This window comes from Melanostigma gelatinosum (genome assembly GCF_949748355.1).
Source record: "Melanostigma gelatinosum genome assembly, chromosome: 7".
Taxonomy (NCBI): domain Eukaryota; kingdom Metazoa; phylum Chordata; class Actinopteri; order Perciformes; family Zoarcidae; genus Melanostigma; species Melanostigma gelatinosum.
In genome coordinates, this window is record NC_136640.1 from 11259806 (window position 1) to 11286960 (window position 27155).

The following is a 27155-nucleotide window of genomic DNA, read 5'->3' on the forward strand; positions in this document are numbered from 1 at the left end:
TTTGCCCAGTGTTGCAGTTGTCTGAAATGATTGTTTGAAAGTTGTACGCTTTGCTGATCAAATCTTTTCTGGTCAAAGGCTTCGTAGACAGAGTGGTTGACTCCACGTCCTCTGATGTGTGGTGTTTGTGTGTTCTTTACAAAATAATCATATTTTGGTTTGAGTATGCTTTTATATTAAAATGAATACAACAAAACTAGTAAAAGCGTTGTTTGGGATTCTGATAACTCATCAAATAACGAGATATTTTACTTAAGTAATAGCAATGTTAACTTGTTTACTTTTAAGTATTACAAGTAGAAGTACTCATTAGGTGGCAGAATGGGTCATGTCGGTGTGTAGTTCTGTATTATTACTGATGCATTACCGTATAAGCAGTATGATTATATTTTTGCTGGCTGAGACGAAGATGTTTAGCAGCTTCCTACCATAAACTGTCAGATGTATAGTAGTTCAATCAATACATTCAACATAGTGTAATTTGTCATCTTTTTGCATGTACAACATTAGATTTAACAACAGCAAGACTCATACAACGCTTCAATTATTCGTATATATAAATACATTCCTGCTATTCTACATGTACGGATGCCGACAAAGTCGTGTAAAAAACGTAGAAAGCAGCCAAAGGGATTTTCTCCTGCTGTCAAGGGCGCGCGCGCCTCCGCCATACTGTGAACGCGAGCTTCATGCGCGCTCTCGTGCTGAAGGCGAATGCAGCAGCCGACGAAAAAACAAGCTGAGAGACAAGACGGGCACAGTTTACCTCCACATCACAAGATCTTATTTGGAGCGGAGATTTCACGCCCTGTCGGGTCGTGTTACCGTTAAAGACGGTTGAGGATATTCACACGGGCAGAAACAATAGGGTGAGTTCAAGTGGTTTTCAATTGCGAAGCCGGTCAGGGCTCGAAGGAATCCGGCTTTTAGGTGGAGAAAATGACGATGTGGCTGTAACGTTAATGTGTGCACCTCCTTTTTATGTCTCAAAATGGCGGATAGGCCGCTTGGACTGGAGCAGCAGGTACCTTGTCAGTTCATCGTTGTGTCCAGAATTAGCAATGTTGTGCACTTAACTGTCATTCAAGTCGGTCCTGGTCAGCAACGGTATGAGTTAATTGTAGCTAATTGAACGTTAAGGCATAGTACGAGCTCGTGAGTGTTTGTTAGAGCTAACTTTGGGACTGCATCGTCTGGGAGGCTAACTCGGCTAACGTTAACTTTAGCTAACGATAACATTTAACTTTAGCTAACTATAACAGAGTTAACGTTTACTTTAGCTAACATTAGTTAACGATAACAGGGCATAGTTAACGTCAAGCGACCTAAGTGACCACAGTGAGGAGACATGTCGTAAATTACAGCTGCATCTGGCTTCCATGCTAAGTTAGTAATAATAAGTAATTAGCATAGTTAGTAGTGCAGCCTGTTGAAAACCTCGACAACCAACAACACGTCACTGCTGGCAGCTAACGTTAGCTCTATTACCTAACTAACGTTATACTACTAGACTAATTTACCGTTTTAAATTATTTCACCGTGTGGATATTTTGTTGTTGCAGCTTCACATCACTGCTGTGCCCAATGTTAGCATTTGGCGAGAGCGTGAAGTGATATTTGATGTATAATTGTTGATATTAAAAAACCAACAACATTGTAATTGAACGTCAGACAGCCCTGCTGCATATTTTGTGACATGACATGCTACAGAGTGTACTTGCTGTCATACTGGTGGATACTCGCTGGTGGTGCTGGTATGCTCAGCTGAAGCTCCCATCAGCTCTGCGACTTAGTCTGCTTCATGCGGTTTGTTGGCACCGTGTTGGAAAATCTGGGTGGAGCACATCTCAGGCGATGAGTTTGTATGTATTGCATATACCCAGCACTCAAGTGTTTGCACGTTTTCTCACGCGTTGTGTGGCCATATAGTTGAGTGATCGGGACAGGATTTGTTGGACCGAGTGCTTACACCGGGATGAATGAGAATCATCGCAGCGGTGACTCACGCGGTTGTACACTGAATCCGACAAGCAAATCCTCCTCGAAATTGTGGACAACCTTGTCGTGATATCGGATGTAAAGCATTGGCTGGTTTATTTTTCCCAGTCGCCTGAATGGACTGCGTTACAGCTGATTAACTGGAATTATGGGATATTGCTGAATTCTTTTTTTCCCTTTTTTTTTTCTTCCATTCTTAAACTGTTTTTAGCTTCTTGAATATACTGTCTGCTTACCTCAGGTTAGAGCATCTGTGTTTTAATCGGACTGGTTTTGAACTGAATCAAATGCACCTCGTCTTAACCATGAATGTGATCCCTTACTTCATCTTGTAGTTATTTTGACACCTAGTATCTTAACAGCTGTTTTTTTAATATGCTAATATTACATACAACTATCCGTTTAGCAAATTAGTATTTAAGTTGATTTCACTGATGCAGGCTTTATTCCTAAAATCACTGAGGAATATTTTGCCACCTGTTTTGAGTGAAATGGAGTGACTCTTGGTTTCCTTTCAGTTTAGGATAGTTTCCTCTTTTGTTTCAATGTTGTCAACCTATAATCTAATAACCCCGTATTTAACCCTGATATTTTGTGTCTTTTTCTAAATGAAAATGTGATACAAAATATAATTAAGATGGATAATATTTCACTTGTCAGAAAAGCCAGATTTACAGATTAACCATGCTGTTGAAATGGCTCAAAGTTCAAACTACAGTGCACAGTAATTGTATAAGACTTGAGCTGCTCGACCCCATCTGACTTCTTGGAAACATGAGCTAATATGAGAACAGCAGCTCTTTCTTTAGAAATACAGACATGCTTAATTTCTGGTATAGTTTACTTGAAAGCGTTCTGGTCGGCCCCTAGTTTTATCAAAGGTTGATTCGAATAAGTGCATCCCGGCAACCAGTCTTTATTCAGTGCTGCCAGCAATGAAAACAACGCAACACCAATTGTAGAAGCTTCGGCCATTGCAAGAGCTGCTCTGCTGGCACCTGTTGCTAGCTCAGCAACTGAAGAGTAAAGAAAAGGACAGCCACAGATTGTGTAGATTGTTTCTTTCAAAAGTCGTTGGGGTAGTCTGTGTCGGTAGTAAGAATTGTCTGAGAAGACCAGATGTACAGTTTTGCAGAGGGGGCCTCCTCTTCATATTGTGTCAACAATGGGTTTGAGTCTGTTTCTCTTTGATAGTGGCGGGCTGAAGGGCAGATAGATTCCCATATGACCCTCCTTCCATGAGCTGACTGTAGCACAGAGGGTGACCTACCAGAGACTGGTTGTCCACCAGCAAGCTGAGTGACAATTACTGACGTGTTTCTAGCAGCAACTGCCCGTCAACCTACAATTGACCGCTTGGATTGTGAAGAAACGTCTGACAATGTTGGCATGAAACTGACACGACTGTCAACATCTAGTTGCTGTTGAATATATTTTTAGCAACCAGTTGTAGTGGTTGGCAAAGTAGCCTTGGGGTAGGGCTGCACGATTATGGCCAAAATCATAATCGCGATTATTTTGATCAATATTGCGATCACGATTATTTGACGATTATTCATTCATTTTAGGGACAACATCTTTTTATTGCACTTTCACGTTTAAATGAACAAGAACACTGCTTCCACTTCCATTGTTGTGCTAAATTCAGGCTAATGTACAACTCTTTGCATCAGACTGGTCCTGATCACAGTGCATCTCGTAGAAGGAAAATATAAATAAAATCATATCAACACTTTTTACCCAAAATTAAATCAACACTTCCACTTCCATGATGTGCTACAATTGCTAATCGCTATGCGGCGCATAGCGCTTAGCATTAGCGATTACTATGCGGACACAACTCGAACGCACTCTGTGCATATCTTCCAGACAACGAATGATGATCCTTTTCGAAGGGCTAGCTCCTCGCCTTCTGCTCCTGTATATTTGATATTTGATTTAACTTTCACACGACACACGGTCACGGCCGTCTGCTCTCTGTTCTGTTGTCCGTCTCTCTTCTACTAATAGCGGAGTCTGCAGGGTGCGCGCATGACATCTCCCATCTCGTTCGCCCCCTGGTGGTCGGCTGACTGTTAGTCGAGGAAGCGCTTGATTTGATATGTAGCAGAGCACGCATTTTAAACGTCAATATCGCAGACGATCATGCTCATTTAATCATGGCAGCCAAAATCGTGATCGCGATTAAAATTAGATTAATTGTGCAGCCCTACTTGAGGGTTGGAAGGTTTGATGTGAATATGCTTCATACTTGCCAATTTGGCAGCAGTAACTGACTCCAGTCTAAATTTAGAGCTATAATAATTTAAACCTGCAACGTCTTGGCATGAAGTAAATATCCTGGAGAACTTGAACAAGCATCTTATGGCTGCCAAATGCAACTTTGCTTGTACTGTACAGTTGACTCAAACATATAAATGAAGGAGGCTAACTAGTCTTTTTGGGTTGTTCCCACTTGTGTATGCTGGTTGGCTTTGGTATGGGATTGAGTTGTTGTTCCTGTGAGCCTCCTGTCTGCTCAGTCTCTTATGTGGGGATTCTGATCTACCAATCAGGCCTCTCACATCAGGTAACACAACTGATAGGACACTAGCTGTATAGTTTAGTAAGGCTAGCCGATTGTTACCAACCCACATAACTGACACGTGCACCCTGCGGGTTGCAAAGGCTGCAGATTGAAAGCTGAGCCAGATGTTCACTCTGTTAGTGATAAAGCTCTTTGGATGATTTGTGTCTGAGTACTTTTACCAAGAACAACCATTCACAGAAACTGGCGATGATTAACAGAACATTCAGCCTTTCAGTGCCGTTGGGTAGAGGTTGAAAGGTGATATGGTAACATCCCCGGGACACAGGTGATATGAAGGTGAAGTCATTGACAGAAAATAAAGGCAGTCCAGATTCCAGCTGTTTGAGATGCTTTGCATTTTAGAGGGAATGATGACAGAATGACACCAGCAGAAAACTCATCGACATTCCTCAGGGGTGTGTTCCTTTGTTCAGACATGGAAGTGTTGATTATCAAAATATTGCACATGTACCTTGTCTGTCATACTTGGCAGGTGAAATGACGCAACATTGTAATATTGTACTGCGGACTATGTTACAGTTTGACGAGATTACTAATGTGTTCAACTTCAGTATTGTTACATGCATTAACTGTAAATTGAGTTTTTTTTATTTTTTGTCTCAAACTGTTTTAGTAGTTGACTGCTTTTCTGTGACGTCCTCTTTGGAAAAATATGCTGACAGACTACTCTGATGTATTCAAACATGCTTTTCCTTGGTTTGATTTGAGTGTTTTCAATGAAATCATATGATTGGTGGTCCACATTTTTTAGAAATCTAAGTCCAATTCATGTGCTTAAACATAGAACCGACTGTGTGCGTAGACAGTGGTGCAGTGGGTGTGGTTCATTACAGTTCAGACCTGCCGCTTGGTTATTGCATTCTTAAACTGACAGACCGGGGGTGTTTTCCATTATTCATAAAAATGGCATTTTAACAACAGATAAGCTGTTAGGACTCAACAGGAAATTAAACAAAATCTCTCAAAGCAGTCAGCGCCATTAGAGAGTAAGGGGCCCTTTATTGTACAGTTCCTGCCGCTACACAAAGACAGGAGAATCAATGGGAGGAATCACCATTATTAACCGTCGGTGGGCACATTTATAGATGCACCACGGCTGTGGCCCATTCCAACAAGACGCATCCACATTTTGTGCTGAACCAATTAGCCTGATTTTGTGATTGTGCAAACATTTTGCTCAATACTGAAGCCACAAATGAGATTTGCAGAGAGGGGAGTCTAACGCAGTAATGGATGCTCACAGCGATGACAGCTGCCAGATGACCTCATTTCACACAGCACAGCAGTTTTACAGGTTGACGTTGAAGGCACATGCCTATTAATGGATGTTTCGTTTCGGGAATCTTTAGTCATTTTTAGCTTCAGTGCTGTCGACTTAATTATATTGTTGTACTGCTGTAACCCTGAAGCAAGGCAGAGTAAACAGTAACAGCCCAAAAATCTCCTCCCTGCCGTAATCCACACATAGTCAGAGTTAAGCAGATGTTCGGACTGCTGTCACCTATCAGGTGTGGTGACTTCAGGGTCCATAGGTCAGTTGTTAGCGATGTTAGGTTGCTTATGAATTCATCTGATTAGACTTGGTTGAGCAGCAGGCATCGTGTTTTGAATATGCAAAACTCAAAGCTGCTGTGGTACTTATCAGCAAACAAAAGGAGGTATTTTCCCTTGTGGTAACGTCACTCCTGCATCATCAGCTGAAATGAAAAATGTGTGGATTTTCCTGAATTGCAGCTTTGTGGGGTGTTTCCAATCCTCAAGCTTACTCCAGACACATCAATGTTTCATTCGTGCTCCTTTCACATGCAGCACATCTCACACCTAACACACATTGTCTCCTGTACATGTGTCTGGCTCTCTGTGCCTGGATGTAGTTCTGTCAGTTTGTTGCTGGTCTCTAGAAGGAGGTGAATTGGCTTTGTTTGTACCTTTGTTTACTGGTTTGGCAGAGATTTAGTCAGACTGGTCCCAGTAGACTAAGAGGCTTATTGTTGCTCACAGTTAATTTTCTAGTGGGTGCCTGCTTTGGTAAAGTGCTTTTAAGACCACGATGCAGTGGGAAATAAAAGGGACTTCATCACATTGTTAGCTGCATTGAAATGTGGGCTAAAGCTTTGCAGTCTCAGGAACAGCTGATTTTACAGCAAAAGCTGACATGTGAAATTTCTCCCCATAAAAGTTATCACAACATTCTCCGAATGAGACCATAGGTTTGGGGTATTGGACGAGCACAGACGTTACTCGCGCCTGCTCGGCTGTGTCCTGTTTTTTTTTTCCGTTGGCAACCTGGGAGTAGAAGTATGTTGCTCGGGGAATGTGGGTCAGCTCTTGTGTTTATCACTGAGACAAGAATGTGCTGCAAGAGCTCTGAGACCAGACTGGTGACATGACAGACAGATCATGAAGGTAGATGGGAGTGGAGCTGAAGAGCAAATAGAGTAGTTTATTGGAAAGGAGGTGTTTGATAGATGGGCTTTGTTTTGGGAGTTACATTGTCTTTCTGGTTATAAATAACAGCATACATATTTTGTGCTTCCCTTATTTTTTTTCCGTTGACAGATTCTTCGGTATTTTGGTGCAGACATTGCAGTACTCCTCTGCACTATAAACATTGTCATCTCCACCCACTCTTCATGTTACCCGTCATGCATACCTAATGCTGACTTTCCCCTCGCTCTCGCTCTCTCTCTCCTCTCCAGATGCAGTGTAGACTTGGCTGCTGACTGGTCTGCAGGCTCTTCTCTGGTCCCTGGAGTCAGCCAGTTGGGGGGGCAGATTCCTGCGTTCCCCTTCTCTCAATCGTTGTCTGGACAAAACCAACTGCCCGCCATTGGAGTACGCAACACATCCTCGACCGTGTTGCTTGGACCAGCACATCTCCTGACTTGAGGAGAGCGCAGCAGCTGCACTAGATTTACCTTCTACCAACCGATCCTTCCTAAGCCCCGCCCACTCTGCCTCGTCAACATGGTGCTGTCACAACGGCAACGAGATGAACTGTAAGTCGGCAACACACCTTTCATCACATGTGGCTGAGTTGTGAAGATGTCAGATTAAAACTTTATGGATTAATACATTGCAGTTACAATGTTGTGTATGTGTTGCATCATGGGATGAGACATGTTTGAATTCACCTTCATACTAGATTCACTTTCACAGCTGTCCAGTACAACCACATTCTTCTGATGTTACTGTGCAACTTTGAAGGAATGAACAATGTTAGGCGCTTTAAAGGTGTTTTTTCATAGAAGGCAAGCACAAAACTTCCCCTGCCAGACATGAACTGGGTTTATTGCAGGTTGGCACCCTAAAGTGTGAGATTACCCGAGCACCCCAAGAATAACATTTTCTGTTGCAGCCATGCTTTATCAGAATGGGAATGGCACCTCGACACATTTGAAACATTAGATCTCTTTTCTTATTCTTGCAAGAAAGAGTTTAATGAACGATTCTATTTTTGTGTTTTAATTGTGATTTTCATTGCTTCCCAGCATATATGTGTATTGATTACTCCAATCAGTTTAGATAGGGAGATTTTTGTTATTTCTTTCTCCTTGGTACTCCTCAAGAAGAATCAATGACTGGTTTAAGGTTCCTGAGTTCCCCTGAGATCTTGCGGGACAAATGTATTGATTCTCCACAACAAATGTATTGATCCTCTACTATCTTCTGCTAAAAATGTTAAGTTTTCACAATTTGCCTATGTGACCTTAGGTTGAGCTTAGTGCCGCTTTTTTGCCCTAAAATATACGTAGAGGAAAAAAACGTGTTGTACCGAGCTTCATGCACTTTCGCTGTGTTCACTGCTCAGTGATTTCACAGGAAAACCACACGAGGAAGACAGCTGAAGAATCACTGCTCTTCCTAAAAATTGCCTGGCATAGGCACTGAAGTGGCATACAGACAAAGAGATAGCTGCACATGGGCTGTGTGGTGTAGAGTGAGACCGACTGTGATAATGAGGGACTTGTAATATGGCTCTGCTGAGTCTGCAGGCTTCGTAATTAACCCCTGAGGCGGGGGATAAAAAGTTAAGGTAACTCATTGTGAGATACAAGGTCATGAGAAGGAGATATGATCTCTTTGAGCTTTAGTCCTTAAGAAAACCTTCCACTCAAGAAGTTTGTCAATAGGTTTATGTTTTTGCCTCCGATTTAAACAGAAACAAATGCTGTTTATTTTGAATGAGATTCACATGACAAGGTTCTTAACATTCCTCACTCTGTTTCTGTGTTTTTAGATTAGCGCTGTAGGAGGGGTCTGTTGGCATGGTGAGAGCTATTGGAATGCTAATCTTTCATACTATTTGCTATTCAGAGGAAGCTGCCAGGGACTCCATTACCCCTCTTTTCTCCTCTGCTGCACAAGTCTCTGGCCCCCATATAGCTTACAGGAAACGAGTGTGGGACCATCACACCACTTGAGTCGTATTCAAGCATCTGTTGCATTCTTCCCGTTGGAGATGTCGCTTGGCTCTGTTGGTGCTCATTGAGTTTGTCGGCTCTAAAGTGCCCCTAAGATCTTATTTCCTAAATGGCAGCCTCATTTAGGGGAAGCCAGCTTGAAAACCCAGCGGCCCATTTTTGAATCTGGCGACACAGCAGAGGGGGTAATGGGAACAGTGACCGGTGCAGTCTGCTATTCACGCTAAATGTTTCATTGGGACCTCATTTTCTTTTTCACAGCCCTTTTTAACATCATGCAGCAAACAAACAGATTTAGTTCCCATTGCATTCTGGTGATCTCCCTCCAGACCAGCGCTTCAGTACAGTCTGAGAAATGATCTTTGTCCATATTACCACGCGTGAAAAATGCATTTCACATGAGCTTTTACATACACTGCAACAATTTCAGTGTACAGCATGACCAAAGCGCTTAAATATTAGCTTCCCCTTTGCGCATGTAGGCAGTAGTAGAAAATGCAAAATCTATCAGCACAATAGCTGTTAGCATAGGCAACAAGGTCAGCGACGCTTGTAGTTCGTTTGCCATGTTGAAATTAACCAAATGTAACTCATGGATCAGAGTGACTGATTGGATCAACACAAAAGAAAAAAAAAGGAGCAAAGCTACCTTTTTAGCGATCCCTGATCCCACCGATACTAATTGCAATCATTGATTATCCATATTGTTGTTTGTCCTTTTACTTTACTTACAGTATACAATTCAAATGATAAGGAAATAAAAGATTGCATTTTTATTGACAAACAGATCTTGTCATTAGTAGTTTTAATGACTATTAAAGCTTGTGTAAAGGGTCATAATTCATCTCTAATATCTATTTTATGTTGCTGTAAATATACATCTATATATAAGTTTCTCACCAAAACTACGTTTTACGAGATTACATTTGAACATATCAGTGGTGTCTACGCTAGGCGTAAGCGTAGCCGTGTGGGTTAGCCTATGTGTGCCTTCAGAACAAATGTTTTTGGCATTGAATATATTTTTTTTTTAGAAGTCAAAGAACCGATAATAAGAGGCAATTTATCCTTGTTTTTGTCTTTCCATTGACCTGCTCTTTGACATCGACCAAACGACAGCATAACAGTTATATTTGCGATAATATACCGTATTCTAAATATTTGTCCCCTAGATGTGTGCTGTTTTGTCAGCACTGCAGTCAGATGCTGTGATTGCGTAGCATCCTCATAACAACTCTATTTTTATGAACATAGCCAATGAAAAGCGCATTTGTGTTTCTTACCAGGGTCAGGAGACTCGTCGCCACTGGCATTTAGTAAAAATACACTCGGAACACAAACTATCTGCTCCGCCGAAGGACCTGGAGGCACCAATGTGCAGATGGGTCTTTGCCTTTCAACACTCTCTTTGCTGAACAAAGAAACTCCCCTCAGCCATCGCCATGTCTTGGGTTCATGTGATTTATTTTATATTTATTCCAGTATCCTCTTGCTGTGAATGTGGTGACACGACGGATTAAATGCCAAGATTTGGCTGTTCAGGAGACATAAAGGTGACTTAAACCATGAAAGATTGTAGTGTAGAACAGCACAGTCGAAGCTATGGCATGAGGAGGTTATTCTGGCAAAGCACATCTGTTTTATTCACTCATATTTAGAGCTGCTCAATATTTACACTACATATATTCTAGAGGTGGGAATCTATAGGCACCTCACGATTCAATTTCTTTTTTCTCTCAGACTATCTGCTGCTTTTAAAACACTGCATATTTGTAATGATTCATAATTTAAAATGAATGAATTTACTTCATTGTCTATTATTTATTACATTTTAGTAACAAATAGAGATGTGTCAACTGGAGGGTTACATTTCCAAGCACTTCAAATGGGACCAACAGGAAAATAAATAATATTGGGCCTGTAGCAGCATCCTACACAGAATTCAGTGTGTTCTGAGAGCTGCTGTTGTTCACAAATAAATAATATCGACACTTCCATGCATAGCTTGTTGCTTCTGTCCTCCTCGCTTTCTTCAGTAATTCCATGACTTTAGCTTTGGTTTGGTTGTAGCGTGAGAGTATTGCTGTGTCCGTAAACCGTTGAGATGAATGTTGCAACATGACGCCAAAGGTCTGATTCTCAATGACTGAGTAGGGCCGGAAATCGGTGGCAAAAAAAAATCTACTTTGTGATTCTCTTTGTCCTCTCAGAGTTTGGTGGAAGAAGAAGCAAAGTACTTCCATACGTTGGCTTTTAAGCCAGAGGGTGCTGGTCGGATCGTATCCGTATTCGGCTGCTCAAGCTCAGCCGCCCTCACTAAAGCTCCGCTAGTATTTAGTTTAGAGCGTAAACAAGACGCACGTGTATGGCGTCTGTTACGTTCAGGGGCAGCGGTGATTGTCATGTCTTTTTGTGTCGGTGACCAGATTTGTAGATAAAAGGCCAAAGCTTATACCTGTTTTCATTCATTGCACCGATTTGCGAATATTCCCTTGTTGGGTTCAGAGACGCAGTATTTATATGGTTGTCATATAGCTGTAGTAGTACTCTGGCATTAGAGTATAACCGGTGCCTCCTATGTGGATAGCACACAGACATTAGTTGCAGGAACACACCGGCACTCAGCCTCACATTTTCAGTTCCAGACAATAGGTAGTCCTCGTTTGCAGCTCTGCCCACAATAGCATTAATACAACCAGAGATACTAAAAAGGATTCCTTCCTCAGTAGATATGTTCCTCATTAACCTTTCAACATCTGTGATGGGAAGCCTGGTCTCTCTGTACTCTGCCTGTTCTTGTTATCCTCTATTTACACACACCATCATGGGATTTAAGAAAGTACACTGAACTCGTCAAAGCTTTGGCTTCAGTTCGGCCAACAAAGCCCCGTCAGCACCATGTGACAGAAAATGTGCATTTTGCACCCATTAGAGAAAATATGTGATTTCTTGGTGTATTTTGATGTGTAGACCATGCGCACACACTTTCTCCATAGTGAAGAATAGTCATTAAAGATACTTTACTCTTCTTTGGAGTGTATTAGACTTTCCACTTTGAAGTCTTCTTCTGGCTTAAGGGTTGATCCTCACTGCTCCCAACCTATATGAAAGAAGACTGCTTTCTTTCCCAATTCACATTGAAATTAACAGCATTGTGATAATCACCCCTTTTAAGAAGCTATGAGATGATTTGAAATAAAGAGCAGAAATGATATCTTTTAAAATGTCATGTTTGATTCATTGCCTGGTTAGTGTAGGTAGTGATTACCTTGAGGAGACATGCTTCATGTCTCAGTCACCAACGCCTGGCGCTCCGCCTCATCAGTCAAGCAAGAGAAATAGATCGGTTACAGTTTTCATGGAGACGCAACAGTAACTGGGCAATTATGCAATCCTGTCATATGATTTTTGTGCAATGCTTCTATCAGCTGTTCAGTACTCTGATGTTAAGATGGAGGAATAAGCGTAACCTTTTTAGCTCTACACCGTCCTGCTTCTTCTCCTAAAACATACCCTCTGCTTTGCTAAAAATGTCTTATTACTTTTACACATCGAACCTCTTAGCAGAAGTAGTGGTTTATCTTTGTTTACCAATGATGTCACATGACCCTCTTGGACATGTGAGATGATGCTGGATGCACCTGACGTTGGGTACCTGGTGTTTGTCTCGTTATAGACTTCCAATCAACTCTAAATAAACACATGCCTTCAGTAAATAGAGCTGTTCATACCAGTTCTACAAAAGAGTCCTAGATTCTTCAGGTCTTGAAAGACTGTCTTAGTGATATCAGTTGTTTGGATGGCCCATTTTCTTCAACTCAATAACTCAAAATCATATTATTTAGTCCCTTAAACCCCATCGGTCCCATTGAAAGTGAGAGAAATGTTAACCTTATGAACCAGCTCGATGCCTCACTGAGTTTTCTGCTTTATTGCTGCTTTGTCTGTCAAAGCACTTTGTAAACTCAGTTTTTAAAGGTGTTGTATAAATATAGTTGTTATTATTATTGACGGGAACTGAGGGAATCACATGGGTGTGTTGCGTCTGTGCACTCATGTACCTAACATGGAAATCTGGAAGATATCTGCATAAAGCTGCACATTTTGCTCAGTTTTAGTCCTGAAAGGAAGTCCTACGCTTTGCCAAGTTTCCACAGTCTTCACTGGAAGATGAAGGTAAAAGAAATGTGAATTAGTTGTTTAATCATCACATTGCCTGTGACCTTGCTGCTTGAATACTTAGCAGAGACAACAGCACTGGTCTGCCACTGTGCAAACAGCAAGAAAATGACAATCATCTTAAAGAACAACCACTGGCACAACCTCCCATAGGATGGTGAATTGTATATGTGCAGAGGGACCTTTCAGGGAGTAGACTTGAACTTCCTCCAATTAAACATTTATCAGCAGTTTTGAAAGATTGAACAGGTCCAACATCGTCTGGTCTAGAAATACTCTCGCCTCGTAGACGGATATATGGCACAGGGCAATGGCCTGAGCCAGGCAAGCAAAATCTCCTTTTGTGTAAGATTTATTAGAGCATTTAGAGTCTGTAGCTGTTGAGAGCGCTGTATGCTCATGTGGAGGGTTGTGTTTATTCAACATTTAGTGGTTGACTCACCTCTCTGTTCGGAAGGATGAGGTCATCTCTTCCCGTCTGTCAGACTGCTTCCCTCTCACTCCATTAAGGGTTTACAGTACATGAGAGAGCAGCTCTGATCGCAACATTGATGTAATATAAATTACTTTCATAAAGACTGGGTCTTTTGTAGGTTTTTGGACAGTTAGTGAGTGATTAGTATTGTTTTCAGCCCTTTGATCTTATTGAAATGGAACACGTTTACAGCTACAATGTGGGCTTTTCAGGCTCTTCCTCCCTCTTCTGTGTCTTCTCTGTCCATGTGCTGGCCTCCTCTTCACTATCTCCTCATCACGTCATCTACATGTGGCTAGTAACTATGGAAACCAGCCCCTTTTCTCTCCATCCTGTGGACATAAATACATATATTTATATATTTTATTCTCAGTCTTTGGGGACTGGATATATTGAACGGCATGATTTTTGCCCCCCATTTTGTTCACTTGCTTTGCTGTGTGGTGCCGTTTTGTGCATATTGTGTGTTCTTGCACCATGCAAACACTTTAAATATTTTGAATATGATTACCTACTCGTCCTCCACCATGTGTTTTGCATACTCACTGACCTCTGTGAGGCAACCTGTGTCTTATAGTTTTACAAGACTGAAAGGAGACTAACGGAGAATATCTGCCACTTTGCGTGTATCCTCAATAGGGCTACATGTACAGTAACTGATCAAAGCCCTGCAAAGGATGAGATTCCTGCATAGAAGGAATTGACTAGAGCCCTTAAAAGCCTTTACATTCTTTAAATATTTTCAGCCGTGTCAGGTCAGAGTTTGGTACATCTAGGTTGTCTTCTGAATACCCCATCCTCTGAATTGGCCTGTAAATGGCTGGTGTGACATCTTATTGTTGGGTTTGTTGGAATCACTCTTGCTTCATAAACGATGACAAACCTCGGGGTCAGTGCCTTAAACTTTCATTCTGATTGTATAGAAGTCTACGAGAAAATGAAAATCTCACTTGGTCTATTACCTCAGTATACATTGTATTATGGTCCCATTTAGTGAAAAATAGACTATAAAGCAGGGTGTGCTTTAGGGCGGGGCTACCTTGTGGACGACAGGTCGCTGCCCGGCGTTGTCTAGTCTGGGAGTGTTCTGTGTGTTCCTCTTACAACTTAAGTGTTTCCAGTTTATGAAAGTGTGTTGCATTTTAGTTGCTTAAATGTGTCTCGGGTGTACTTCGCTCCACCCTCTCCTGTCACTTCTAGTTGAAAAAACAAAACAAGATGGTGACTGCTACAATACCAACCTCAACGTTTCAAATCTGCAGTCCTCTTCTTATATACAGTCTGTGGTTGACATACCCACACAACATCAAAGCCTCCTTTGTGCCTCACCTGCAGCTTCCTTTGCCTGCCCCCCCCCCCCCCCCGTTCTAGACTTGAGGTCACAGGAGAAGATAACCTTGAGCTGTAATAAGGGCTGCTCCTGTTGTCTTCGGGATTCAGGTGGGCAGAGGGCTTAACACTGACCAAGAGGGCACAGGCTGACAGATTGTACACCCCCCCCCCCCCCCCCCCCCTTCACATTGGCACCTCAAAGCCTCGCCTGCCTGACAGCTTGTCTGGCTTCCCCTGGCATTAGTGGAGGGGAACACAGGAGGGCTGCAATCAAGGAAATACTGTATTAATATCAGAGTAAAATAGCATTTTTATCAGACATTCATGAATTCAGTGTCTTTGTTTGGGCTCTTCGACTCATTTTGCAGTCTTTTTTCAGTCAGCTGGTTTCTCTTTTAATAGGAAAAGTAAAGAGAAAAACAAATCCAAAACCTCCCCTGAAGAAATAACCAGTGTTCTAATGAGTTTGATCATTGAAGGATTCCATTAGCTCAACAATGCTAGTCAAGGTATCATATAGTTAGAGTTGGAAGACCCTCTGTTTCACAGCATTATGGTTTCTCTATACATTATTATGTGTCGAGAAACCTGGCTATTCGGTTATTGCATCCCCTCCTCATGTGTTGTTGCTAAAGTCCATATTGTACAACATAAATATGGCTGCTCTATTAAAATGTATTAAGGCATTGACAAAACAGACATGCAGTAAAATGGCTGTGATCGGTATGTAAAATAACACTAACACCAACATGTTCCCTTATGGCAGCCCATGTTTGTCTAGTCTATTGTCCGTCCTATCTGGACATCTCTCTTCACATATTTAAAATACCGGTAGTTAGATAAAAACATACCTCTGCTACCATCCCCACCATCTTTGTGCCGGCTTTCCGAAAGGTGTGCAGTCTTTGAATGTTTTGTCTGCAAACTTTTGCCGAGCAGTTTGCCCTTGTTTAATTTAACCTAGCCTCTGGTTGACATGTCTGACTGAGCACAGTCACACAAACCTGCTGATTTGCATACTGTAAAAGGTTAGAGCTGTATCCAGAAGCGGTTCAGTTGTCCGGCCTCTCCACGATTTCTCAGTCAGTCAGTCTTTTTCTCTGTGTGTCTGTAGGTGATGGTGGGATGTACGCTGACTCTCATTCCCCCATATCTGCACCATGGGGAGTCATCCCTTCCCATTATTTGCCCACAGCAACAAGAGCTCATTATCGAAGCCAGACAGATGTGTTATGTGTTCCCAATTTGTGTCAAATAGGTGGAAAGAGGGGTGTGTGTGTGAGAAAGCAGGAGACTGTCTGTGTGTATTGTTATAGGTAGTGCTAGACTGTATTCTTGCATACCAAGCATTTTTATTCTTAGTTAGAACCACGATAGCACAGTCTGGAGCTGTAACGTTTCCATCTTTTGTCTGACAGGTTTCCTGAACACGCACATTTTCTGTCTTTTGTATTACAGTGTTGAATACAACTACATCACTCGTGGCACTGTAACAACTATCTTGTCTGCTAATCAGGAGAACTAATTACGGGCCCTCTTTGTCTGTTTCAGAAATCGAGCAATAGCCGATTATCTACGTTCCAATGGATACGAAGAAGCATATTCCACTTTCAAGAAGGAGGCGGAGTTAGATAATGTGAGTAGATTACGGGTGGACACACACACACATCCGCACAGCCAATCGGAACCAATTTATACCAACAATATGCCTTGATTTCCACTTTATTTCTCATATTAGTCAACATGTTCGCGGGTGTGACCGGGAGCACCTGCAGCCAATTATTGTCTGTTTAGGGGGTCTATGCTACAAGCTGCTGCTGGGTCATCTTGAGAAAAGCTTTTATCCACTTGTACATATTACATTTACAACAGAGTGGGACATGGTGCTTTTTATGCCCTTGTGAAATGAGAATATTTTGGGGGTTGAATATGTTTAAATGGCACAACAGTACAGTGTATTTCAGTCTATTTCTATGTGTATTATGTGTCATATAGGTGTTATTAGTTTTAGCATTGAGAATCATGTTGTACTGCGTTGCATTATATTGAGAGCTGATGCCTCGTGTATGTAAATGGAGAAGTCAAAAAAACTATAAACACCTTTCAATATACCGGTAATGTAATCCTGTACGACGCCACCTTTAATCTACAACCTTAATAATAAACATATAATTGCTCGACACATTATCACTAAGATTGTACAGGTGGACCCAGTAAAGTGGCAGCTGAGTTTATTTCCCCCTTTAAATTTTCTGAATAACACACGACACTGCTGGAAACCGTGCCCTGGGCTGAGTTCTCCTTTGTCATTTTGTACCTTTTCTTCTTCTCTTTGTTTGCTACCCTTGATTGTCCAGTGCAACCATTGTATTGCTGTCATAACATCTTTGTTGTTTTGGACTCCTGCACATTGGATTTGAACTGAAACAATGACTGTGGTTAATGTGCCAACGTGGACTTTTAGAGTGTTTACTGTTAATAATGTTGATTCATTGAACTTGTAAAAGATTAAATGTTCTATTTCAAAGCTCCATCAGAAAATGGAAACTATCGCAGAGCTCCAGTGTTCATGTGACTCCCCCCGCTTCTCCTGTGTCTCCTCATTCGTTCTTCTTCCAGACATTTCCTCTGTGGCAGTAGGCTGAATAATGGATGAATGGCACGGAGGGAACGGTACACCCTGTTGGGTTCCAGCGCTCAACCACAAACGCGCACCATGCTAAGCAACTAAAGTGATTCGGAACACAATTTCCCTGAGGCCACATGAGCCATTTTTGTGTCTGGTTAGATATTGTTCAGAGTAAACTTCTTAACCTTAACCATTGTGGCTACTTGAGAGCAGTTTTAAGGTTAATGCTATGAGGTTTCATAGTAGGAGTAATAAACGAGGGTCGTGCTTTCGTTTTTATTTACCTCGCAAAAGAGGATGTACATGCCTGCCTGCATATGTGTGGTTACTATCCATTGTCAACAGACTGGCTGCAGTGAAGTCTGGCACTCCTCGTGTGTCTTTGTGTGTGTTGGTGTAACAGACAGGCAGATGGCAGATTAGATGATGGCAGACTTGTCCAAACTGGGTTCCCTGCTCTCCCTGTGTGTTTTCTCTCTCTCTGCAGTGCCTCAGTTCATGTCTTTGTCTTTATATACACCTCATGTTCGCCCGAGGAATCACTTCTCGTCATTAAGAAGTGTTAAAGATGAGCCTCGGTGGTGCCTGCAACTCTCCACACCTCCAGCTCTGCTTTTGTTTCCAGCTGAGGCTCGAGGAGCTAGCTGTGAAATTGGAGTGCAACGCTAATTTTCTCCCTCACTGGCACTCGTGGATGTCTGTCAATGTGGGTTTTTGATGCTTTGATGGTTAGTTACAGCCTCGAGGTGTTGTTGTACGCACAGTGGCACCAAAACTGTTGTATTGGGTGTATCGAATAACAACGCTTCCCTTTTCTTCTGCCATTAATGGCTTTAGCTTTACAGGTTTGCTGCTTTTCTTTGTCTTGTATGATAATAACATTGGATATTTGATGGTTGGTTGGTCAAAGCAAGTTAATGGAAGACCGTAGGATCTGGGAAAAGGTGATCAGGTGGTCAATTAATCAAGAAAATAATCGGCATGTTTTTTTATTTGTATGTAGCGCCAGAGAAAGAAATGCCACCACATTGTTTGTTTCTTGGCAGTACAGACGGCCTCCATGTGCCATGCGGTCCGTTATGTAAAGGCTCGTGGGCAGCTTGTGGCATTAGCCTGCAGGTGGAATCAGGCGTCTGTCTGCCGGGACGGCCACAACTTAAGTTCCACCGCTGCCTCCACTACCGGGTGTGTGGCTGTAAGCTGCCTGAGCCTTTCTTGTCTGCAGGAGATTAGCTCGTGTGAGAAGGATTCAGACCAGGATGTGTGTGTTTGTGTGTTGTACAGTAGGTTGCCGGTGTCTGGCAGTGAGTGTTGGCCTTTGAGGGGTGTGTTAATAATTCACTGTTCTTTCTTACTATAGACCAAAGACCTCCAGCTGCCCCCCCTCCCACATGCCTCACCGATTACGCTGAGCCCACGACTTTGATGAGCTCTCTTCGTATGTTTAACTGATATCCTTTTTTTCCTCTTTCCTCCACAGAATGAAGAATTGGATAAGAAGTATGCTGGCCTTTTGGAAAAGAAATGGACCTCAGTCATTAGATTACAAAAGAAGGTTTGGAGAGTTTTCTTTTTTCTCTTCCCAGAATGCTCGTGGGGATTTAAGTCTTGTGACTGGTTCATGATATTATTGCTGAATCCACTGTTGGCACTGAAAGGAAGTCAACCGTTACATGATTATTAGTTCAAACAAACATTCAACACTCTTAGAACCTTTTGTTTCATGTATTGGTGTCATTGTCTATACTATGTGCATATTTCTATATCCTGAACTCTCTGCCTCTATGCTGTTAACCTGTACCTGCGCTTTCTGCACAGGTGATGGAACTTGAATCCAAACTGAACGAAGCGAAGGAGGAGATCACCCTGGGTGGGCCCGTGACTCAGAAGCGCGACCCCAAAGAGTGGATCCCACGCCCACCAGAACGGTACGCGCTGAGTGGCCACCGCAGTCCAGTCACCCGCGTCATCTTCCACCCGGTCTTCAGTGTCATGGTGTCGGCTTCTGAGGATGCAACGATAAAGGTCAGTGCTGCCGGATGATCTGGAAAAAAAAGGAATTGTTGCAGAGCTTTCCTTCAAAAGGGGCTCTGGAACAAATGACCGCCATCTTTTTTTTAAAATTATTATTTGAAATGGTGTTTTAACTGTTTTTGGGGTTTCTCAGACCATATCCTATTGAGAGCTGAGAGTCTGCAGCTTCTCCAAAGTAAAGCCGCATCGGTTGATTCGCTGATTAGTTTATCGTGTTTGGGGGAAGGTGTGCAAAATCAGCAAAACCGCTTTCTTCAGGCTAATTTATAATTGATGGAAGTGGTGTCAGCTGATTTGTTGTCAGACATTAAAGGTACTATATGGGAGATTGGGAGCATTTCTGTTGTCTCTCAAAGGCTCAACATGGCAATCACTGAGCTGGTGGCTCGCAGCTAAGCTGAGAAACTGCTTACAGCAGGTTTACTATTGTGTCTGAGAACTATGGTGGCCTTCAGGTGATGCGAAGATGTGAAAGGCTTGTTCCCTGCTCCCTGTGTAGATATGAAGGGCTCATTTTAAGATGCTTAGTGTCAGGGAGCTATATACCATTGAAAACATAGTTGTGAATATTGTATTCAATTTGTGCTAATAGATCCCCTGAAATGCTACATACTGAGAACTTGGATGCTGATGGTTTGTCTCTCTGAAACATCTGGTAGACTGGTTTGAGTGGTGATGGAAACATAGAAGACTAGGCAAACTGACTTCAATACATTTGTCAGTTCTTCATCTGCCTGATTAAAAATCCCTTTTTTATTTTTTTTTATTTTAATTTTATTTTTTTGCCTCTCTCCAAGGTAAAACTGTTTTTGTTCTCCTCCGTTAATTCAACATGTGCTTCCATTTCCTTCAGGGAACGTAAACAACACTCAGCTGTGCTGATATCAGGTTGCTATAGTAGCAGCTGAGCTATAAATACACATCTGTCAGCCCACATGTTGTCGCATGACACTTTCACTGGAACATAAATTGAGCTTTAGTGTACAACATGTACAGTAGTCACACAAGACATGCTGTTGTACAGAATATCGTTGATTTTAACAACCGTAACATCCTGATGTTAAAGAAGTAAAATGTTGTATGCTTATATATATTTTGCTCTCTCTGTTTAATGCTTTTCTCCTTCCATCTATTATGCCTCTCTGAAGCGTGACCTCTCTTGCTGTAGCTCCCCTTCCTAGACACGCCCAGATTACACAAGTGTCTCTTTCTCCAAGTCGTCTATGTATCCCTAGATTCCACATATAAACTCCGTAGTCTGTCTCTGGGCTATGTTTGCAGCAGCAGGTCTCCTTTGCCTCGTTGCACAATGCCAATACTCTGTTGAGCTGTTTGTTCTCCATATTTTATTCATGAGACAATGAGAGACACGTGTACATCTCCTCAGCTACACCCACACAGCAGGGATTCCTCTCTGTTTTGGCATCTTCTTCCTTTTCCACCCCCACCCCTCCCCCCTGCCGCTGCAACCCACCTCCCAGCATCCTGCTTCACTTATCTTCCTCTTAAAGCATCAGCTGCCCTGCCATCAGAGCAGCCCATCCTTCAGGAGAAGTCAGGCCTGGGCCCAAATCTAAAATTCAGCCCCTGCTTTCTTGCACCTCTCCTGGCTGCTTCGTCTCTCTGTGGCCTGGCCCGACTCTCTCCCCCCCCCCCCCCCCCCCCCCATGTGTCCTACTTTCCTCCTCCTTAAGAGCTCTGTTAAATTTTTAACTGAGGAGTAGACCTTGTGCTCTTTATTCTCTGCCACTGACTCAGAGGCTCATTGGCTTTCCACCTCATGCCAGTGAGATTGCCTGTAGCCCGACGATCACAATGAACTCCATTTTGTTTCATTTCAGTCGTTCATCCTGACATTGTGCTCACGTTGGCCTATTTTTTTGTCCTAGATCGGTATTTGGAAATTGTGGAATAAACAAGTTCAGTGAAAACATAAAAATCCCTCTACTATCCATACGATGCATATTTAGTGGGAGCCAGCAAGGGCGTTGGACTGGAAACAGCTAGCCTGTCCAAAGCTAACAGAATACCATCCTGTCTGAAGCTCACTAATGAAACGGTTAGGTGGCCCCCAGCAGTGACTCCAGGAAGTCACAGGCCAGGAACCTGTACTGCTGAGTAGCTCATGAATCTACCGAGGTAGAAAGATGAGGCTGACTTCTTAATGCCTAATTAAATCTGAGATGCAAGAGGCAGTCAGATCTGGAACAAGGAGAAAGACTGCCCGTCTTTTCCCTTATTCATGTGTTTGGTGTCACATTTTCTTTTCTGTAGACGTACCTGCCTCCCTTTTGACTCTGTAGTTTCTTACTTATTCTCTCACTCCTTTTAATTCTGCCATTCTCTGGTCCTCCCCCTTGTACCTCGTCCTCTCTCTGCTGCTATCGTGGCAGGTTTTTGCATGTCAAGATGTTACCTTGAGTTCAGCTCTAACCTTTTACAGTTTGCAAATCAGCAGGTTTGTGTGACTGCGCTCAGTCAGACATGTCAACCAGAGGCTAGGTTCAATTAAACAAGGGCAAACTGCTCGGGTGTCTGCTTACTCGCTGCTTTCTTCATAACCGACGTAAACAGAGACTGTGTTGTTGTTGAACTTTGACTGGCGTTTTCTCTTAAAGAATTTAAACTATTAATCACAGTGAAGTAGGGCAAGTTTCCTGCTGTAATAATGCCCTGGAGGAGTGCCAGGCGGAGCTGTTGGTGAGACGGCATTGAGTTACAATTAGTTAATGGATTATGTGTGCTGTAGATGCTGCTGCTGAACACTGTTTTATGTCTGTAAGCCTGGTGCATCTCCAAACACGTTGACTGCACTGAACTACTCCGGGATAACCCCCCCCCCCCCCCTGCACTTTGTCGCTCGTGGCCATCTGCACTGTCTGTAGCTTCCTCTGGGGGGAGGGAAGAGAGGGTGGTTGCCGTCTGCCCAAAATCCCCTAGCCCAAGAGAGGAACCAAGGAGGGTTTATCCCTCTGTGACAAACAGTCTGCTTGAAATCCTGAAATTCAACAGCTTTCTCAGGCTAGAAAATGAAGCGTACTACTGTACACTCCATATTCTGCTTGTACTCCAACTGGCATCGCCAAACTCTGCACAATAAGCTGTGTGTCTGCTTTTATCAGGCCTGACTGGTACCCTAACCAGCATCTTGGCACATGCGTCCCTTCCATTAGCAACAGAAATGTGTGTAGCGTCTGCAGACTGAGAGGTGTACGAGCTCTTAAGGCGACTGTCATTGTAGTACGGTTGTTTTTACCATTTGCATGTCATGTTTTTGGGGATCGTAATGTGACTTCCCTGGACAGCCTGGTTCTGCTGCGCTGCTCGGCTGAGAAAGGAGGGGCAGCCGGGCAACAGATGATGTGACATTTGGGGTCTTTGCTGGGATTTGGAAAAGTGATTAAATGTGAAAATGAACAGCATACGTGTATGAAGTATGAATATGGTCTCTTTCATTCAGGTGTGGGACTACGAGACGGGGGACTTTGAGCGCACACTGAAGGGCCACACGGACTCGGTGCAGGACATCTCTTTTGACCAGACCGGCAAATTGCTAGCATCCTGCTCTGCAGACATGACGATCAAGCTGTGGGATTTCCAAGGCTTTGAGTGCATCCGGACCATGCATGGTAAATGTAGCTTTTGGGCTCAGGTGGTGCAGATGCTGTTCGTTATCACACTTGATGCCGTTGATGAGCCTCAATCTGTTCCAATTCACAGCACACAATCAGTAGTTCTAGCCGCCATGTCTACTCCCCACGACAATATGCTACAAGATCCACCTCCTCTCATAATGTGTCATGCGAATTGTAAAGAATTGTTTTTTAATAAGCCTACCTACATTATTTCATTTTTATTTTGACAATCTACATCCCCATCTTCACTGTCTTCTCTGCAGGCATAGCACACACACACACAAACACACACACACACCCCACTTTCACACCCTAATTGCCAAGTAAATGATTGCAGCAGTCTACATGTGCCCTCAGGCCCTGCTGATTTTAAGGATTCCCCCCCCCCAGCCAGCCAGCCAGCCAGCCAGCAGCAGCCCAAACAACGTGAAGCATTTAGTTCTCCTCTTCATCAGTCTGCTAGAAGTGCCCATTAATGTCTGGCTGTGAAGCAAACATCAATGAAAATGAGTGAAATAAATAAGCCTCCTTAGCGAACAGACGAGAAACGATCTGGCTTTCTTGCATTCAAGCTTCAGTTTTAAATACTGTATTTTGTTAAAAATTAGCAGCATATTTTAGCAGTTGCCAATTTTTTTGTTGTTGTAAAGGAGGGTGTGAGCTCCTGGCTCACTTCCTCAAACAGACGAGCTGAGTTTACACTGATTTCTGTCTGAAACCTGTTAAATTGAGCCCGCTGTCTAGTTTTGCTCCATTTCCTCTCCAGCCTCCTCTATACCCACGTCTCCATTCATTTTAAATTCATCCACTCAACCGTTCCTCCTTTTTTTTCTTCTTTACACCTTAAGAAAATTATGCTAAGTGGTAAAATAGATTAGTGCCAAATTGGTTAGCGGTTTAATTATCCTCTTCAGCCCCAGATAGCACTTTGCTGTGTCGCTGCCACCCATCATTATAGCCTAATGGCATGTGAATGTACACACACGCACAGACAAGCTGGCCTTTTAGAGTACACTTACTGTTGTCTTCATCTGTTTAGCAGCTTAAATATGGCCCAGCATCTAGGTAATTAGCCATCTCTTATTCTCCGCGGAACAAAGTAAGCTCCAGCTAATTGGCTGCCTTGCTTGTCATTTAATTGGCTAGTTACGACCAAACCCAGGGTTTTTTTTGCACTGTTGGTGGCTGTAGACTTAAAACAAACTGAAAAATTGTTGGTGAATTTTGCCTCAATTTAAATGTTGAGTCTACTGGTTTCCTGAGATCTTGTTTTGCTCTGTTTTTCAGGACACGACCACAATGTTTCTTCTGTAGCCATCATGCCCAACGGAGATCACATAGTTTCTGCCTCAAGGGACAAAACCATGAAAATGTGGGAGGTGGCAACTGGGTACGTGCCCTCCATAAACATCCTTGAATCCACAGTTGTTGTTGGTAAAGCATGCTATTCTGTTAATCACATCCACTCTGACAACATGCTGACTCCTTTACTGTTGTCTGTGGATCAGCTATTGTGTGAAGACCTTCACGGGCCACCGGGAGTGGGTCCGTATGGTTCGGCCCAACCAGGACGGCACGCTGATCGCCAGCTGCTCCAACGACCAGACGGTGCGCGTGTGGGTCGTGGCCTCCAAAGACTGCAAGGCCGAGCTGCGGGAGCACGAGCACGTGGTCGAGTGCATCGCCTGGGCACCGGAGAGCGCCCACCCCACCATCCAAGACGCCACAGGCTCCGAGGTAAAGGGAAACATCTGCACACCTCAAGGGTTTGGTGGAATCCAGAGCCAAATCGCCCGAGCCCGCGGGTCTTGTTTTACTCATAATTAAACAGGTTTATCTATAAGCAAGGGTTGAATGACGCACTGTAGATGTACACTGTGTTCTTTCGCTACAAGAATCGACCAGCTTGAAGTGAAGTGCATAATCTGGCTGGATATCAGCATGGCCTCCCTCCTCATGCCTTGTGATCTCAAGTGTGTCTAATTGTAAACTTGTCAGATTGAAACAATATTTGCCCCGGCAGCAGTCTAACCTGTGAGCAGTTAAAACACTGTTCGGCTTGTACAGAAGCTGATTTCTGGTGTTTTTGTTTGTTAACTGAAGTGAAACATGCACAAAACACCCCAGGTATTCATTTGGGATGTTCTGGTACAGTAAATGCTTAATTTATTGTATTTTTGTTCTTTAATTTAATTACATGCAAACAGTACAGAGAGTATTGGCAGAAAAATGAGCACAAATAAAATGAATAAATTACGCAGAAAATGTATAGATTATTATTGACACATTTGTATGTTATATATTGACCCATAAAATGTTTAACACAAAACAAGGTTGTTTGGTAGAGATGAAGAAATCTGGCTTTTTGATTATGATGTTTGCTCATTTTATTAAATAATCAGTTTCACGATTGCTTCATTTCTGCTTTGATCTTTTTAAACCCAAACATTTTAACAGACCAAAGCAGTGAAACGCGGCTCCACTGATTCTCTGGTTATTGCTTAGATACGCCTGTTTGCACACAATCTCCATTGAAGCAGTTAAAACCACCCAGCAGGTAGTGACTGTTAGTCCCAGTTTGCCTGACAATGAGTTGCAGGTAATGAATTTATTTAAGCTAATCTCTCTTTCCCCATTGATGAAGAGTCCTGTTTTTATTCTAGCGTAACAAGAATTGATGATATTATTCAAAATAGTTACTAGTATTTGGTCGTTGATTCTACTTAGTATTAGTTTTGCACCATTCAATTCCTGTTTTTGTTGTTCTTAACCAGGCTAAGAAGAGTGGTAAACCGGGCCCGTTCCTGCTGTCCGGCTCCAGAGACAAAACCATCAAGATGTGGGATGTTAGCATTGGCATGTGCCTTATGACACTGGTGAGGACCATCCCCGGCTAAAGCCTTTCATTATGTTCATGTGTTTGGATCCAGAGAAAACATTGTATATTGTTGAAGCGAGTGTCTTCAGTAGCGTGTGTTTGTCTCCCAGGTCGGCCATGATAACTGGGTGCGTGGAATCCTCTTCCACCCTGGAGGCAAGTTTATTGTGAGCTGTGCAGACGATAAGACCTTAAGGATCTGGGACTACAAGAACAAGCGCTGCATGAAAACCCTGTGTGCCCACGAACACTTTGTTACCTCTCTGGGTAAGCAGCCCCTCACCCACCCCCTCAAAACAAATGTAAACAGCCTCATCCTTGTTGTTTGACCAGTCGGTCTCCCGAGGTGCAACAGGAACCTCTTTATTCAACGTGCATTGGACAGTCGAGCTGCTTTCACAAACATGTGCTGTAGCCGAAGGCTGAATCGTGGTAAAGAAGCCCGGTGCTTCCACCGCGGTGTGTTCAGGGTCCTGAGGGTTGCTGAGCAGCTGGGGGTTTAAGAGGTAGACCAGCGCTCCAGGATTTTCCCGCCTCCCCCTCTGTGTATCTGCAGCTTTTCAGCAGATCAAGGCTCGCTAACTCTCTCGAGGAGCTCTTCAGCCAACTTCTCCTTGGCACGCCGTTTGAAAGCCAGTCCTCTTAAATCCTCCTTCAAACCAAAGAGGATATATCGCTGTGAGCTATTGATGTGATGAATTCTGGAGCAGTGTGTAAAAAGACAAAGCACCTTTTGTTTGAAATCATTGAGAAAAAAAAGTATTATTTTCCCCCATTTTAATACGCATTTGTCCTAACACAATAACAAGCGGCTTCCCCAAAGCTGTTTGCATTTAAATAGCCTGATAACCGGTTCATCGTTCATTAACCAACCAGTAGTGAGCGATGTGTCAATGATGTCACTTTCAAGGTCTCAAACAGGAACACTGTAATAACATTATCGTCTCGACCAACCAGCGAGCCCAAGTAGTTCAACTCAAT

The 27155-nt window shown here is 42.9% G+C and overlaps 1 protein-coding gene across 1 annotated transcript in view; it reads left to right on the forward strand.

Annotated features, from left to right (window-relative positions):
* Nucleotides 1–715: 715 nt before the first annotated feature.
* Nucleotides 716–27155, forward strand: part of LOC306780005 (lissencephaly-1 homolog) — a 28710-nt gene continuing 2270 nt past the window's right edge. The window contains exons 1-10 of the mRNA XM_079272162.1: nucleotides 716–869; nucleotides 7288–7587; nucleotides 16550–16634; nucleotides 19108–19182; nucleotides 19446–19652; nucleotides 23122–23290; nucleotides 24584–24686; nucleotides 24805–25033; nucleotides 26071–26172; nucleotides 26285–26441. Of these exons, the coding sequence (XP_079128288.1) occupies nucleotides 7556–7587; nucleotides 16550–16634; nucleotides 19108–19182; nucleotides 19446–19652; nucleotides 23122–23290; nucleotides 24584–24686; nucleotides 24805–25033; nucleotides 26071–26172; nucleotides 26285–26441 (1159 nt within the window). The 5' untranslated portion in view covers nucleotides 716–869; nucleotides 7288–7555. The remainder of the gene's footprint in view (nucleotides 870–7287; nucleotides 7588–16549; nucleotides 16635–19107; nucleotides 19183–19445; nucleotides 19653–23121; nucleotides 23291–24583; nucleotides 24687–24804; nucleotides 25034–26070; nucleotides 26173–26284; nucleotides 26442–27155) is intronic.